The 14,057-nt window shown below is 44.1% G+C and overlaps 2 protein-coding genes across 8 annotated transcripts in view; both read left to right on the forward strand.

Annotated features, from left to right (window-relative positions):
- The first annotated feature begins 1,188 nt into the window (after window positions 1-1,188).
- RBM12 (RNA binding motif protein 12) lies at window positions 1,189-13,068 on the forward strand. Of its 4 annotated transcripts, XM_017836453.1 has the most exons (4): window positions 1,237-1,294; window positions 3,944-3,994; window positions 7,939-8,016; window positions 8,446-13,068. In XM_017836453.1, exon 4 carries the CDS (start codon window positions 8,468-8,470, stop codon window positions 11,105-11,107), a length of 2,640 nt encoding a protein of 879 aa, XP_017691942.1. In that variant the 5' UTR covers window positions 1,237-1,294; window positions 3,944-3,994; window positions 7,939-8,016; window positions 8,446-8,467; the 3' UTR covers window positions 11,108-13,068. The 4 variants fall into 4 exon arrangements, with proteins under 4 accessions (XP_017691939.1, XP_017691940.1, XP_017691942.1 ...); XM_017836450.1 differs by lacking the exon at window positions 7,939-8,016 and having other exon boundaries at window positions 1,189-1,294; window positions 3,912-3,994; XM_017836451.1 differs by lacking the exon at window positions 7,939-8,016 and having other exon boundaries at window positions 1,196-1,294.
- Window positions 1,196-14,057, forward strand: part of CPNE1 (copine 1) — a 43,818-nt gene continuing 30,956 nt past the window's right edge. Inside the window, exons 1-2 of one of the 4 annotated variants that reach the window (XM_017836456.1) lie at window positions 1,255-1,294; window positions 3,944-3,994. The gene's annotated coding sequence lies outside the window, so the exon portion shown is untranslated. Of the gene's footprint in view, window positions 1,295-3,911; window positions 3,995-8,480; window positions 8,589-14,057 lie in introns of those variants that run through there. The other 3 variants (XM_017836454.1, XM_017836459.1, XM_017836455.1) reach the window with 3 other exon arrangements.

Raw genomic sequence — 14,057 nt, forward strand, 5'->3', positions numbered from 1 at the left:
AGGTGCAGCACAGACCAGGACCCTGGAGGTGCAAGGACATGTGCTGGGCTGCAGCAGCTGTCCAGGGCAGCAGGATTTGCTCTTCACTGTGCCTTCATGGAAGCTGTGCAGACACAGTCTGGAGGCCCACTGAGGATTTTCGAGTTCGGTCCTGGTTTATTTTTGATGGTCCACACAGTAAACATCACAAGTCTCTCCACCAGACCTTATTTGAGCAACAAAAAGTAACATGGTGACTCATCACATTCCCCAAAAGCTGAAAAGTCCTAGTTTCCTTCTGACCTGGGACCTTCCAGCGCTGCCCTTTTGTTACCCAAACCTTCTCCCTGCTGCAGGGGAGCTGCCCTGAGCTGCAGGTGCTTCTGCCACCCCTCACTATCACCATAAATACCAAATAGAATACAAAATCTGTAAAACTGGGGATAATAGGGAGGACATAAGTGAGTGTGGGCTGTTTCTTGGGAGGGGATGAGGGTGGTAAAGTAGAATTTGGGAGTAGAAAGAGGGAATATACAGAGAAACAAATGCTGGAGCAGGGGGTTATCGTGGTGCTGAGCAGCCCGAGGCCGGACCCCTCTGCCTTGGGAGAGCACACCCATCAAAGTCCAGCCCTGCTTTCTGTTGAGAGGTGAAAAACGACAAAGTTAACGGACTTGTTGAGCCCCCAAATCTGCTGCAAAGGGAGGCAGTGGTTTATTTGTGTCCGTTTCTTACAGAGGACTCCACAGGGGGTTTTTCCATCGGGAATGGCCGGTGCTGCCGTGCCCGTGCCCTCAGGGCTGGAGTGCCCGGGGTCCCTCAGCTCAGGGCACGGCCTGGTTATCGGGGCTGAGTTCAGTCAGGCCAAGGATAAACACAGCACGGGGCATCGGCACAGGGGAATCTTTCATTTTAATCCTGCAACTTGCTCCTAAGTGAAGAAGTGAGCCGCTCTCAGGGTTCTTCTGCTCGCCTGAAGCTCAGTGCCCTCTTCAAGTCCGCTTTCCCTCGGCAGCACCACCACTCACTGTCACTAATTCGCACACGACGCGCCGGCGGATCGGGAGTTGTTGCGGTTCCGGAGGGTCCGTGTCCGTTCCTGTTCCGCTCCCGCCCGGCGGCTCCTCCGCCGCCCCTCCTGAGGGCTCTGAGGCCCCGCCCCGCGCACGCGCCGTCCGCGCGCACGAGGCCCCGCCCCCCAGCGCCGCATCGCGGCGGCCATTTTGTGCGGCTGCGGTGGGTGCGCGGGGCTCGGGTGCCGCGGGCCCGGGCGGGGCGGCTCCGTTCTAACCCTTTTTCCCGTACAGATCCCTCGGTAAGAGCGTGGCGGCGCCCGGGCGAGCCGGGCCGGGCCGCCTGCCCTGCCCCGCGCTGCGGGCCCGCGGTGCGGCGGGGAGGCGCGGGGAGGGAGGCCGGGCGGGCGCGTCCCCGCGCACAAAGGGCTGGGCTGGGCCGGGCCGGGCCGAGCCGAGCCGGGAGGCGCCTCCTCCCGCCCGCGGGCCCGGGGTGCCGAGCGGGGCCGCTCCCGCCTGGCCGCGGCCCGGCTGAGGCCCCACGGCTCGGCTGAGGCCCCGCGGCCCGGGCCGGCCCCCGCCCGCCGCCCCCTGGCCGTGTCCGGCCCGGCCGGCGGAGCTGCGCGGGCAGGTGAGTCCGTGCGGGCCGAGCGCGGGCCCGGGCGGCGGGGGCGGCCGAGTGACCTTGCGGCGAGGCCGGGGCCGGCCGGTGGGGGCTGTGTCGGGGCCCGAGGCGGGATCGGAGGGGCCCCGAGCGGCGGGAGCGGGAGGAGCGCGGGGCCCCGGCGGGGCCGGTCCCGGGGGCGCCTCGCCCGGTCCCGGGGGTTGAGGCGAGGCAGACATCGGGAGGAAGGTCCCCGGTGCCCGCGGCGCTGCCTCCGCCCGTCCGGGTTGCCCTGTAAGCGCCAGCGAAGTTACCGCACAGTAACGGAGCGCTCTCTTCTGCTAGTGAAAATCAGCTCTGTAAAATAAAAGCAGCGAAGACAAACAGCAGCCAAGCAACCAACAAAAGAAAAAAAACAATCCCAAAGAAAAAACAACCTAAGCCCGCCCTTCCCAAAAGAAAAGCCCAAAGTAGCGTTCAAGTGGGTCCCAGTGTGAGTTTTCTTTCGAAAAAAGAGCCTCGTGGCTCTGGTTTTACTTACTCTTAAACTTACCTATTATTCTTAGTAATTTGTTTCCCCACCTTGATCTGCTGGGGTTAGGCAAAAACATCGGCCGGTTGTTTCCTTGGTGGACTCCTGTTAAGGTTGTTTCATCGGTGATTTTGTGTGCGGTGGATGCTGGTTCTTGTGCAGCTGACAGGGCGTTGTGGGGTGTCCACGCTGTGTGGGGACACCTTTGCACAGCCGGTGCTGGCCCAGTTAATGTGCTCGTGCGCATTCGGTTCATTGGAAAGAGTGTTTTTACCTCGAGGAGTCGTGGATGGTTTGCTTTAAAGTTGAGACATTTGAGACTTGCAAAGAAAAGTCGATGGTGTTTGGTGGAGAGGTTAAGTGGAGTGGAGTTTTGCACCTTTTGGGAATGCCGTCTGGTCTTGTTCGTGTTGTCTTGGTCCACTGCAAATCTTCAGCTTGTTTTCAGTGTTGAGAAGAGTAACATGTGCAACAACGTGGTTGCTGTACTGGAAATACATCCAATGATTTGGGTTTTTCTTCCAAATGGAAAGTTCCTTGTGCTTGAGAGGTTTATCTGCTTCTCGAAGCAGGTGTGTTTTTGCATGAAACTGTTTTTCAGGTGATTACAGTTCTCTCTTTCTTTGTGAACTTGACACTGTTATAGATGAAAGTGTATAGTTGAATCCTTCTAATCTAGGATTGCATGTTTCTCTTGAAGGTCTAATAAAAAAAGAAGTCTTATTTTCCTAAATGCACTTGCCATTTTAATATAAGTCTGTAGAGTGTAGTTGTACCTTTCTCACTTGTAAGTCTGTTACTGATGTCGTGGAAGATGTGTGAATATCTGTGTTTGTTTTAATTCCCTCTGTTAGGGAGCTTGTGGAGGGTTTGTTAGTACTTCTTGCTCCAAGTTTGCTTTGGTAACTATGTTTAACAACTGGAACCGGCTTGTTTGGCTTTGTGAGGAGGAGGGAGTTGTCTGTTCCTAGTGAGAGTCATTCCTGGACGGTTTTCCAAAGAATCACCATTTTAGTGTGAGGTGGTCTACCAAGCAGTGAAATAGCAAAGGTGTTCCATCCCATCTTTAAATACAAAATACATGTGTTGCCATTTAAAATGTTGGGCTTTTTTGTTGAGTTGTAATCCCGGGAAGATAATTTTTATCCAGGGATGAAAAAATGGGCATTTGATCAGTGTTTGGTTAATGAAATGGCAGATTACAACCGAAGATACAGTATCTTGTGGGAGTTCTTCCTGTGTGCTCTGTGGAGGGGACTGCCTAGAGATGGCTGTGAAATGTCACTTAGTTTCATCAGCTTGTGTGACTCTCAAAGAATTCTTCACCTGCAACTCCAGGGAGGTTTTCTGAGGTACAGTTTATGTTGCTTTGTTTAAGAAGATGCACAGTTGGAGGAAGGAATGTCGTTACTGATGGAGAAAGGGTTTGTTAAAATTTAGGGTTTTCAAGTATTAATTCTCATTCTTTGCCTTTGAAAGAGAGATTTGTTTGCCTGTTGGTCATGGGAAAATTTGAAAGACTCTTTGAATGCTTTCTGGTTCTTTTTATATTCTTTGTGGAAGACATGCTTATGTCTTGCAATCATAAAAAAGCTCTGCAATGCAATTGCCAACAAGTCACATAGGGAGAAGGTATAGAAAACGCACCCTTGTGGTTCTTGTATGTTGGAGTGCCTTGTGGTGGTCGCAGGTTTGAACTTTCTATATATACAGTTCTTTGTGGACTGTTACTGCTGTTGTGTTGCCTGCATTGATTTTTGCCTCCATTTATTCTTTATTGCAGTCTAAAAGTTGGTTTTAATTGGTTGCCCACAGGATTGGCTTGGCTTCTGCTACTTGTTAAGAAAAAAACATCTGTCTTTGCAGGTAAGAGCCTTTGAATTGAAGACTTCTTTATATGCATATTGAGTATATCCTAAGAAATACCTGAAGCTTTTGGAATCTGAATCTATATCAAAAGACTTGGGTCTGTAGCTTGTCTCTTTACTTTGACTTACTCTTTGATGGTGGTTTTGGCAGTGTTTTTCTTGTAAACAGAATTTTCCGCCAAACTGATGTTTCTGTTGTTTCATCAGCATGTGGTAGTCTGGAACACTCTTCCAGTTATTTTGCACTGTTGGAAAATGCAGTTACTTTGCTGCAGGCCACAGGTCTGCATGTTTGTAACTATTGGAGTGTAGAAGTGAACATCAATTGGTTCTAATTAGGTTTTGCAGCATTTAAAGGGCTTGAATAGTTTCAAATTGGCTCAGAGATGACTGTATTAATCTAACAGGTTGATTTTAGCCTAAAAAAGACAAAACCGTAGTCTGCAGTTTTAACTTCTGCTAGACAGTCTCCTACTTAAAATTCCTCCTCCAGTACCAGAGTTACTGCAGTTCTTAGTCTTCATCCAAGAATTGCCAAAGATGTTTGTGTGTATTTGTACCATGTGGGTATTGTACTTTAATGCTCCCTGGGGACTGGGATGAATATTCTCAGCTTTTCCATTGAAAAATTCATACATCTTAAAACACTGGTCTGGCATGCTTATGAATTTATGCATATGACCCAAATTCTTGTTATTTTACCAACTAGCACATAGATGGAAGAAGTAGTATTGTCATCTTTTACACTTTTTTGCCAGTGTAACATCAACATTTCTAAAGATATTACTGTGAAGACATAAGCATGCTGTTAAGGCTCATCAGATGAGTTGAATCAGGTTGACTGTCAGCAGCCTGTTATTCTCCATTTTTGATTTCAACTTGCTAATGGGGATGGAATGTCCATAGTGTACCTCTAGGATTTTGTGCTTCCAGGAATATATCAAACACACAAACCAACAACAAAACCCGCTTTTGCCTCCAAGTCCCTTTTTGCACCAGGAGGAAAGCAGGCAGCCTGAGGACACCTGACAGCCCGGCAGAAAGCCTTCAGTGCCCGCTGGACGGGCCCGTGCTGTGTCTGAAGTTGATGTTGCCTCTGCAGGTGTTGGTCTTTGCAAGTGAGCAGTGGAATATTTGAACAGGCTTTGCATTTTCATTACTTGGAAAATTTGACTGAGTGTGTTATTGCCTCTTAAGTGCATATTGGAAAAAATCTGTGTTTAGAAATGTAAAACTTGGCCCTTTTGGTCCTTGAGATTTTTCTTTAGGTCACAGAAGCAACACTACTACTCTGTTTAGGCACTGAAATCCTGAGAAAATTGAAGCAGTTACGTGTTGACAGAATATTCCTTTGCCAAAAATATTTGATGAGTCAGGTCCTTAAAATTCTTTTTATTCAGACCATGATACTGTCAGCTCTTGCTTAATAGCAAGCTTTTGCTGAATGTTCTGCATGGAACTAACTGCACTGAAGTCATTGCAGCTAGTTTTTTTTTAGTGACCATATCCCTAAGCAACTCTTTGAATTTTTTTGTCAATAGTGATTTAGTGGACCTGAATAGAGTACTTGGTAGCAAAACTTCAAGGACTCTCTTAGCATTTTGAATTTAGTGCAGAAATGAAACACTTGCATTATCCCAGACTACTTGAACTCTTTTGTGACTTTATCTGTTAATTTGTCTTCTGGGCTGAGTTCATGAAATCATTTGTAAATGTAGTTATCTAGCAGGTGTCAGTTCTGATAAAGAATATAAGGTGTTCTAAACCAGGAGACCTGAGTACACACACCTCCCCAAGTTGCCCTTGTTCAACCAACGGCCATACCAGATTGTCCTCCCTTTTGCATTAGTAAGGAAATAACTAAAAGTAGTCTCCCATTTAATAAAAGAAACTTCATATGTCTTAACTACCAATACATAAAAATTTCTACAACTAATTTCTATATACAAAAGGTAATAGAAAAAGACGTAAACCTCTTAGCAAGATTTGCGCTTGGTAGTATTTCAGTGTGAAAAGTGTAGGTGCAAAGCCAGGGATGCTTTTATATTGCTTGCTTGCCTCAGAATCATCTAATTCAAAAGCCATCCTGTAGCACAACAAATAAAGCTTGGGCTTACCGTGCCCTTTGGTGTGGCTTCTGTAAAGGAAGCAGAATTTTCATTTTAACTTTAGTTTCAGAGATTGCCATCAATTGTGGCAAATTTAAAGTAAAACTACAGAATCCTTGTAAAACGCTGCTTTTTAAAACAGTGCAAAAAGTCTTAGATGCTTTCTTAGATGTTTACGTAGCATAGATAGTCCTTATTTTGACCTCTTGTGGTTTTTTTCACATGGGCCAGTTATTTTGTTGTTGGAAAATGATTGGGCAATGAATTTTATTTTCAAGTTAAATGTAACTGCCACTATAAAAGATAAAGGCAAAGATGTTGCTTCTGTTACCTGACCGTGGAGATGGGCAAGTTGCTTTCAAAAGAATTAGCCCTGAGGCTTAGTGGATATGGCCCTTTCTGTTGCTGTCTTCCCTTGGGGGAATAGAGGTTTTCTTAGCAGTGGGTTTTTTGTTTCTTTAAATGTATTGTGAGTTCCAGTCTCTCTCTCAAGATGGTGCAGTAAGGAATTGGATATTCATGCACAGCGGCCAGAGCAGCAGAGCTGATTTGGTGTGAACAGGCTTGTTTGCTGTTTCCTTGAGGGAGAAAGGTCCTTGACACTTCTCTGGTGTCAGCCAGTTGGGGGGCAATGCCGTGGAATACCCCAGAATGTGGCTTGAATTCATTAGTATGTTGAAGGGGTTAGCTCTGGTTTATTGGTCAACAAAATAAAATACTTAAGGACCCAATTTAGTAATCTGAAGTTCCATCGTGCAAACAGAAGAACTGCTTCTTCACCCTGTAGAAGAATTGTTACTCTTGTTTTCATTAAGTGCTGACTTCAGCGTTGCCTGGTTAAATTGTGGCTTTACTTAGTCATTCAAGACATGGCTACTCTAAAGTGATTGGAAGAGCTGGGCAGGCAAATGGATTGGACTGTGTGCTGGGATATGATGCTTAGCTGAACGTGAGTTACTGGGAGATAGTTACTGATTGTAGTTGGTCAGAGCTTTGGTAACGGCCAGGGGTCTTTGATACATGGCCTTGTGGTGTTGCAATTGGACATCTGGTTGGACTTGATCTTTAAAGGTCTTTTCCAACTTAAACAGTTCTGTGATTCTATGATCTGGTTCGTCCTTGATTTCAAGTGCTTAGCTAACACCATTCCTCTGTGACTAATGGGAGCCTTGGAGATCCTCCATAAGGTACTGAACCGGCTTGTACTTAGGAAGTCGAGAAGTTTCAGGGGAAACAAGGTGCTACTGCTGACGGTTTAGGCTGAGAGACTTCTGAACTGGTGAACTCTGCTAATATAAATATGATGCTTTCAGCCTGCACTGAATGTTTGTCTAGAATAAGTGACAATTATCTAGTATCCTGTTTGTCTTCAACTTCTGATATGACCTCAGGCTTCTGTAGAATTTGTACAAGGTAACTGTCCAGATCTTGCTGTTACGCATTGATCTTAAGCTTCCACTAACGTCAGCTGCAGAGGTAAAAGTCATTTTCTTGTGCCTGAGACAGAAGGTGTCGTGCTAGACAGAATTCTGTCTGCAACTACTGAAAAAATTAGACCTTGTTTTTGGAAGCTGTAAAGGCCAAATATCTAGTTAGGATATGCGTAGATTTAATCTAATTTAGGTGAGGTGTGTATAGTCACAAAATGGCTGGGGCTAGTTTATAACAGCAAGCTACAGGTCCCCTGGACCCTTTTCCTTTGCTAGGAATCAAACATCAGGTCCATAGGATACAGTCAGGATGTCTTGTATGTCTCACTGTTGCTAGTTGTCCATATTGGGATTTTGTTCATAACCAGCCTGATCTTACATTTCTAGCTGTTTTCACTTGGCAGGAGATAAAATCCCTCCCCAAATGAAAGGGAGCTGTTTCTTTCCCATAGCTGTGCAGAATTTTGCAGTCACTTTGTCAGGTACAGTGGATACCATATCAGTGTATAGCAAATTAATTTTGTTAGCTTGGCTAAAATACTCATTTTGCTTACATTCTGTTAAGTATTGAACTACCGATATAATAGTTCTGATTTTTGATATTCCTTAGTTAGTTTGTTGTTTTGGTTTTTTGTTTTTGTTTTTTTTTAACTGACGCTTTTGGGTCTTAGTATAACAACTATTTTGGAATCTCTAGTACAAAATGTATACTGATTGTGTTGTAAATGTTTAATACTTCAGCCTGTATGAAGTAAACAAACATGAATAAGAAACTTGGAATATAAACATGCTTAATCTTTACAAGATGTTACGAGGTGTGTATAACCAAATGCAGTAGCTGGTGTGTGTAGGTGCTTGCATGGTGTCACGAACAGTAGTCTGACATGGCCGTTGCCTTTTCTCATCTGCAGGTGTGTGTGGTTTCAGCGCAGCATGGCTGTGGTCATCCGCTTGCAAGGTCTCCCGATTGTGGCGGGGACCATGGACATTCGCCACTTCTTCTCTGGATTGACCATTCCCGATGGGGGCGTGCATATTGTAGGGGGTGAACTGGGTGAGGCTTTCATCGTTTTTGCCACTGATGAAGATGCAAGGCTTGGTATGATGCGCACAGGTGGTACCATTAAAGGGTCAAAAGTAACGCTGTTGCTGAGCAGTAAAACTGAAATGCAGAACATGATAGAACTCAGTCGTAGGCGTTTTGAAACCGCCAATCTAGATATGCCACCAGCAAACGCGAGCAGGTCGGGACCACCACCTAGTTCTGGAATGAGTGGCAGGGTTAACTTACCTACTACTGTACCTAACTTTAATAATCCTTCTCCTAGTATAGTAACTGCTTCCACTACAGTGCACGAGAGCAATAAAAACATATCCACGTTTTCTACTGCCAGTATGGGAAGTGCACCTCCAAATCTTGGGAGTACCTTTGGTAGTCCAACATTTAGCTCAACTATACCTAGCACAGCATCCCCAATGAACACAGTACCTCCTCCACCAATCCCTCCTATCCCAGCTATGCCATCTTTGCCACCAATGCCTTCTATTCCCCCCATACCTGTTCCACCTCCTGTACCCACACTGCCTCCTGTTCCTCCAGTTCCTCCGATTCCCCCCGTGCCCCCTGTACCTCCAATGACACCTCTGCCTCCCATATCAGGAATGCCTCCTATGAATCCTCCACCTGTAGCACCCTTACCCACTGGAATGAATGGGTCTGGAGCAGCAGTGAATATGAACAGCGGCTTGAATCCATTGTTTATTGGTCCCATGAATCCTGTAAATCCTATCCAGATGAATTCTCAAGGTAGTGTCAAGCCAATTCCAATCAATCCTGATGATTTGTATGTCAGCGTTCATGGAATGCCCTTTTCTGCAACAGAATCTGATGTGAAAGACTTTTTCCTTGGGCTCCGTGTGGATGCAATCCATATGCTGAAGGATCATGTAGGTCGAAATAATGGAAATGGACTAGTTAAGTTTTTTTCTCCTCAAGATACATTTGAAGCACTGAAGCGAAACAGAATGCTGATGATTCAGCGCTATGTTGAAGTTAGTCCTGCAACAGAGAGACAGTGGGTGGCTGCTGGAGGCCACATAACTTTCAAGCAAACCATGGGTCCCTCTGGGCAGGCACATCCTCCTCCCCAGGCTCATCCTAGGTCCAAATCTCCCAGTGGGCAGAAAAGGTCACGGTCGAGATCTCCCCACGAGCATGGTTTCTGTGTTTATTTGAAAGGTCTCCCCTTTGAATCAGAGAACAAACATGTGATAGATTTTTTTAAAAAGCTGGATATAGTTGAAGACAGCATTTATATAGCTTATGGACCTAATGGGAAGGCAATCGGAGAGGGGTTTGTTGAGTTCAGGAATGAAGCTGATTATAAAGCGGCTTTGTGCCATCATAAGCAGTACATAGGGAATCGCTTTATTCAGGTTCATCCAATTACTAAAAAGGCAATGTTAGAAAAGATAGATATGATTCGTAAACGATTGCAGAACTTCAGCTATGACCAGAGAGAAATCCTGATGAATGCTGAGGGAGAACCAGGCCTGCCAAAATTGTGTGCACATATATCTAATATTCCATACAACATAACAAAAATGGAAATCCTTCAGTTTCTAGAGGGACTGGCAGTAGAAGAAAACTCTGTACAAATTCTTGTTGATAATAATGGGCAAGGTTTAGGACAAGCACTGGTTCAGTTTAAAGCTGAAGATGACGCTCGTAAGGCAGAGCGTTTGCATCGTAAAAAACTGAATGGAAGAGATGTTAATTTGCGTTTGATAACTGTAGAAGAAATGAGAGATATTGAGAGAAACCCACCATCTCAAGGGAAAAAGATCCTGAAAATCCCGATCCAAGGAAACGCGGCTGTGCCGGGAGCGCCGGGCCCCGGTGGGGATGAGCATGCCTTCCTGGGGGGAAATGCTAAAGAAGCAAACAATGGTCCTCCCTTCAACTTCCCCGGTAACTTCAGCGGGTCTGGCACATTCGGTCCCCCTCTGCCACCTCCCGGAATAGGTGGCTTTCCTGATTCTAGACCAGGAATACCTACAGTTGCAGCTAGTAGTTTACCTGGTGCAAGTATTGAGGTGCCAGCTTTTGCAGGTGGTCCTGCTAATTTGAGTGGGCCGGCAGGTTTTGCAGGGGGTCCTCAGGCGTTTGGTAATGGTCCTGGCAATTTAAGTGGGCCCCCTGCCTTTGGTGCTGGTCCTCCAGGAATTGCTGGTGGTCTTGGACATTTAGGTGGACCTCCAGGGTTTGGACCCGGACCAGGAAACATACATATTAGTGGACCCCCAGGTTTTGGAACAGGCTCTGGGAAGCCAGGGCCAACTGTCATCAAAGTGCAAAATATGCCCTTTACGGTTTCGGTTGATGAAATTTTGGATTTTTTTTATGGTTACCAAGTGATCCCTGGTTCAGTATGCTTAAAATACAATGAGAAGGGCATGCCCACTGGAGAAGCAATGGTTGCATTTGAGTCTCGTGATGAAGCTATGGCAGCTGTTGTTGATTTAAATGACAGACCTATAGGCTCCAGAAAAGTAAAACTTGTTTTAGGGTAGCTGTTCATCTGAAGTAGTTGTAGAATAGATATTCATAGTGCTGTGATAAATGCATCTGGATTGGTTTTTATAGTTTTTCCAGGATAGAACCTGTGGATTGTTTAAATTGTACAACAGATTGGTTTTGATAAGACAGAGCACTGGGTTAGCCATGACATGACAAACACTGTGAGGAGAGATGTGCAGTGGATTTTCCTCATGCAAATATGCGGAGAAGCTGGACAGATTCTTATTCAACATAGAAGTTTGGTGAACTCTCCTGGACACAGTGCTTATCGGAACCCGGGATGGGTTTGACATAGTTTTGGATAAGGGAAATAGGTGAAGTCAGTGAAGCTCTTCAGTGGGTGCTCTTGTAAGCCATTGTAAAATAGATAGCTATTTCTAGATTTGGTTAAAAGCTGGCTGAATTTGCTTTGTTTACAGGTCAAAGCTTTGTTTAAAGTCCTGATTTTATTCTGCAACTGAATTCTCAGTGTACACAGATTAATTGTTTTGTCTATGTATCTTTATTTTTTCCAAGGTTTTCACTGTATGAACAGTTGAATTATGCCCTTTGCTGATGTGTCTACCAAACTAATTCCTATGAGTATGAGCAGAATCGTTCTGTAAAATTCAAGCTGTTCTTTGTGGTATAACCTTTAGTTATTTATATATTGCAATTATAACTGTGCAGAATAAGACTTTTGCCACAAGTATAGCTAACCTCAAACATAAATCATATGAGTTTTATAGTACACTTAAAAGATTTCAAGTTGAAAATAATCATTATTGTTTAAGTAGCTTGATTTGTTAGGATCACACGAATCAGTTGGGAAGGGATCTTTGACACTAGTTGGATATTGATGTTGTATTTCTCATGTGTCTCTTGAACTCCTAACACAGAGTCTCTGTTAAGAGAACCAAAGTGGTGATTATTAGTTGAAGATTGGAGTCCAGATAAAGTTTTCAATTAGGTTATAATGAAGGAAACTTTTATCTTCAGCAACTCTGTTGTGAATTACTGCTGTGGGTGAATTCAGAGATAAAATTTATTTTTCTCCAAAACTTGAAAATACTGAGTTTACTATATATTTTTGCAATAAAGTTGTGCTGTTGTATTCAAAGTCTGTAAAGAGTTGCCATTTTCTTTGTTGTGCAGTGAAGCCTTCCATGGAAAAACAGAGAAATGGAAAGGGAGTAATTACTCAAGTAAAAAGTAGAATTTCTTTGGTTCATCCTTGCTTGGCTTATGATAAATTTTAAGACTTGGGTATTGCCTGGAAAAAATCCTGCTATTCCCTGCAAATCATTGTACTTAAACATAGTAAAGTTTAAACTGTTTTGGTTTTTTTTGACAAAGAAAAACAGTGCCTTTTGGTGTTGCATATCATGGAACACTGAAGTGTATGGGCAGGCAAAATTGAGAGGTGCAAGTGGCAACAGTTTTATTCATGTGGTGTGTAGGAGAGATTTGCAAACCTGTGCAGCGCTGCATCCCGAGAGGATTTCCCAGTACAGGAATCTGTGGAAGGATTGTATAAAGGTGTACTTCAATAAAGAGGCGGTTGCATTACACAGATGCTTCTGTAATTCATTAGCATAATTTTCTTTTGACAGATTACTAGGTGGTCCCAACTTCTGAAAAGTCATGTGATTTGTATATACTGTTTAAAATTAAGCCTCCTGTTAATAAAACTGTCTGTCTCTGAAGCTCCATGTTATGCGTTTCAACAGTCTTTGGGAGTAATGTTTCAACAGCAGATCTTTGTTTCTTTTTTTTTTTTCCCCCAAAAAGTCTGAAAGTACTCTTGCTGATGTCAGAAAGATGTGTGATTAGGAGTCAAGTCTTTCAGTTTATTTTTAAAATTTTGCTCTTTGTTTTTTAAGCAACTTTTATTAAAGTTTCATACTATATTGGAGTTATTCGGGTGCTTGTTTTTTCATGTTTCACATTAGAATAAAATTACTGAAAAGGAAAACGTGGCTTCATTGTTCACAGAATTGATTTAAGATATTAGTACCTGTTGATCTGCCAGAACTGGTGGTAACTGTTTTTCAAATGAATCACAACAATGCCTGCCTTGTTGTGAAATGTAATTAAACTACAGGTGTCTGGAATTAGAGACACAGTTCTGTGTTACTGTCTTTGATTTCACATCGGGATCCTCTTGGTCGTGGATCCAGGGTTTTTAGTGCTTGGGTTAGACACGGCATATGCTGTGGAATATACTTGTGTGCCTGTTCCTTTGGACTTGCTAAAACTGCAGGTTTGTTTTGGAAAGCGCTTATTTTCTGATTCTTAATTTTTCTCTGTGGACTAAAGATGTTTAAATGCTTATCTGAAAAAAAAGTGCAAATCAATACAAACAGCCATTGGTGTTGGAAACATTGACTTGAATGGAATGCTTAAATGGAGGATTTGGGGGGGAAGGGGTTCTTCATCTTGCCAAGCAGTTGATGCTTCTTATCTTTTAGCATAAATTAGGTAGTAAATATGGCCTCTTCCTTGAGAGTAGGCTCTTGGAAAAAAAATAGGAAGTCCTAGCATATTTTGAATTTCTGTAGGTATGAGGAACAGTACATCGACTCGAATAGTTATGGTTGATCCTTTAAAGCATATATGGAGAAAAGTTCATTGTCAAGTGTCGATGCAAATAAAAGCAGCTTTCTGTAGCAACTTGCTTTCATGTGAGAAGCAGTGTTAAAACTGCACGTGGAGCTAAATTATGAGAGAAGCCCTTATATTAACAGACTGCACGTCTAGAGTTGATAAAATTGCTTGCTTTGCACATGTCTGTGTTCATGAACAGCCTTAGGGAGTAGGACCTCTGAGGTCCTGACTCCAGTGTGGAAGGTACACAACTGCCCTTGCCATGTACGCCTGGAGCTGGTTGGTAGCAAGAGGCAGCACCAGACAGAATCGGCTCGTGGATGCTGCTCAGATTCCCAGTTGTTTTGGCCTCAGTGC

The sequence above is a fragment of the Lepidothrix coronata genome, unplaced genomic scaffold (genome assembly GCF_001604755.1).
Source record: "Lepidothrix coronata isolate B3197 unplaced genomic scaffold, Lepidothrix_coronata-1.0 Scaffold278, whole genome shotgun sequence".
Lineage (NCBI taxonomy): Eukaryota > Metazoa > Chordata > Aves > Passeriformes > Pipridae > Lepidothrix > Lepidothrix coronata.

Coding starts and splice junctions, on each gene's coding strand:
- RBM12 (XM_017836450.1), top strand. CDS start 8,468: ATGGCTGTGGTCATCCGCTTGCAAGGTCTCCCGATTGTGGCGGGGACC.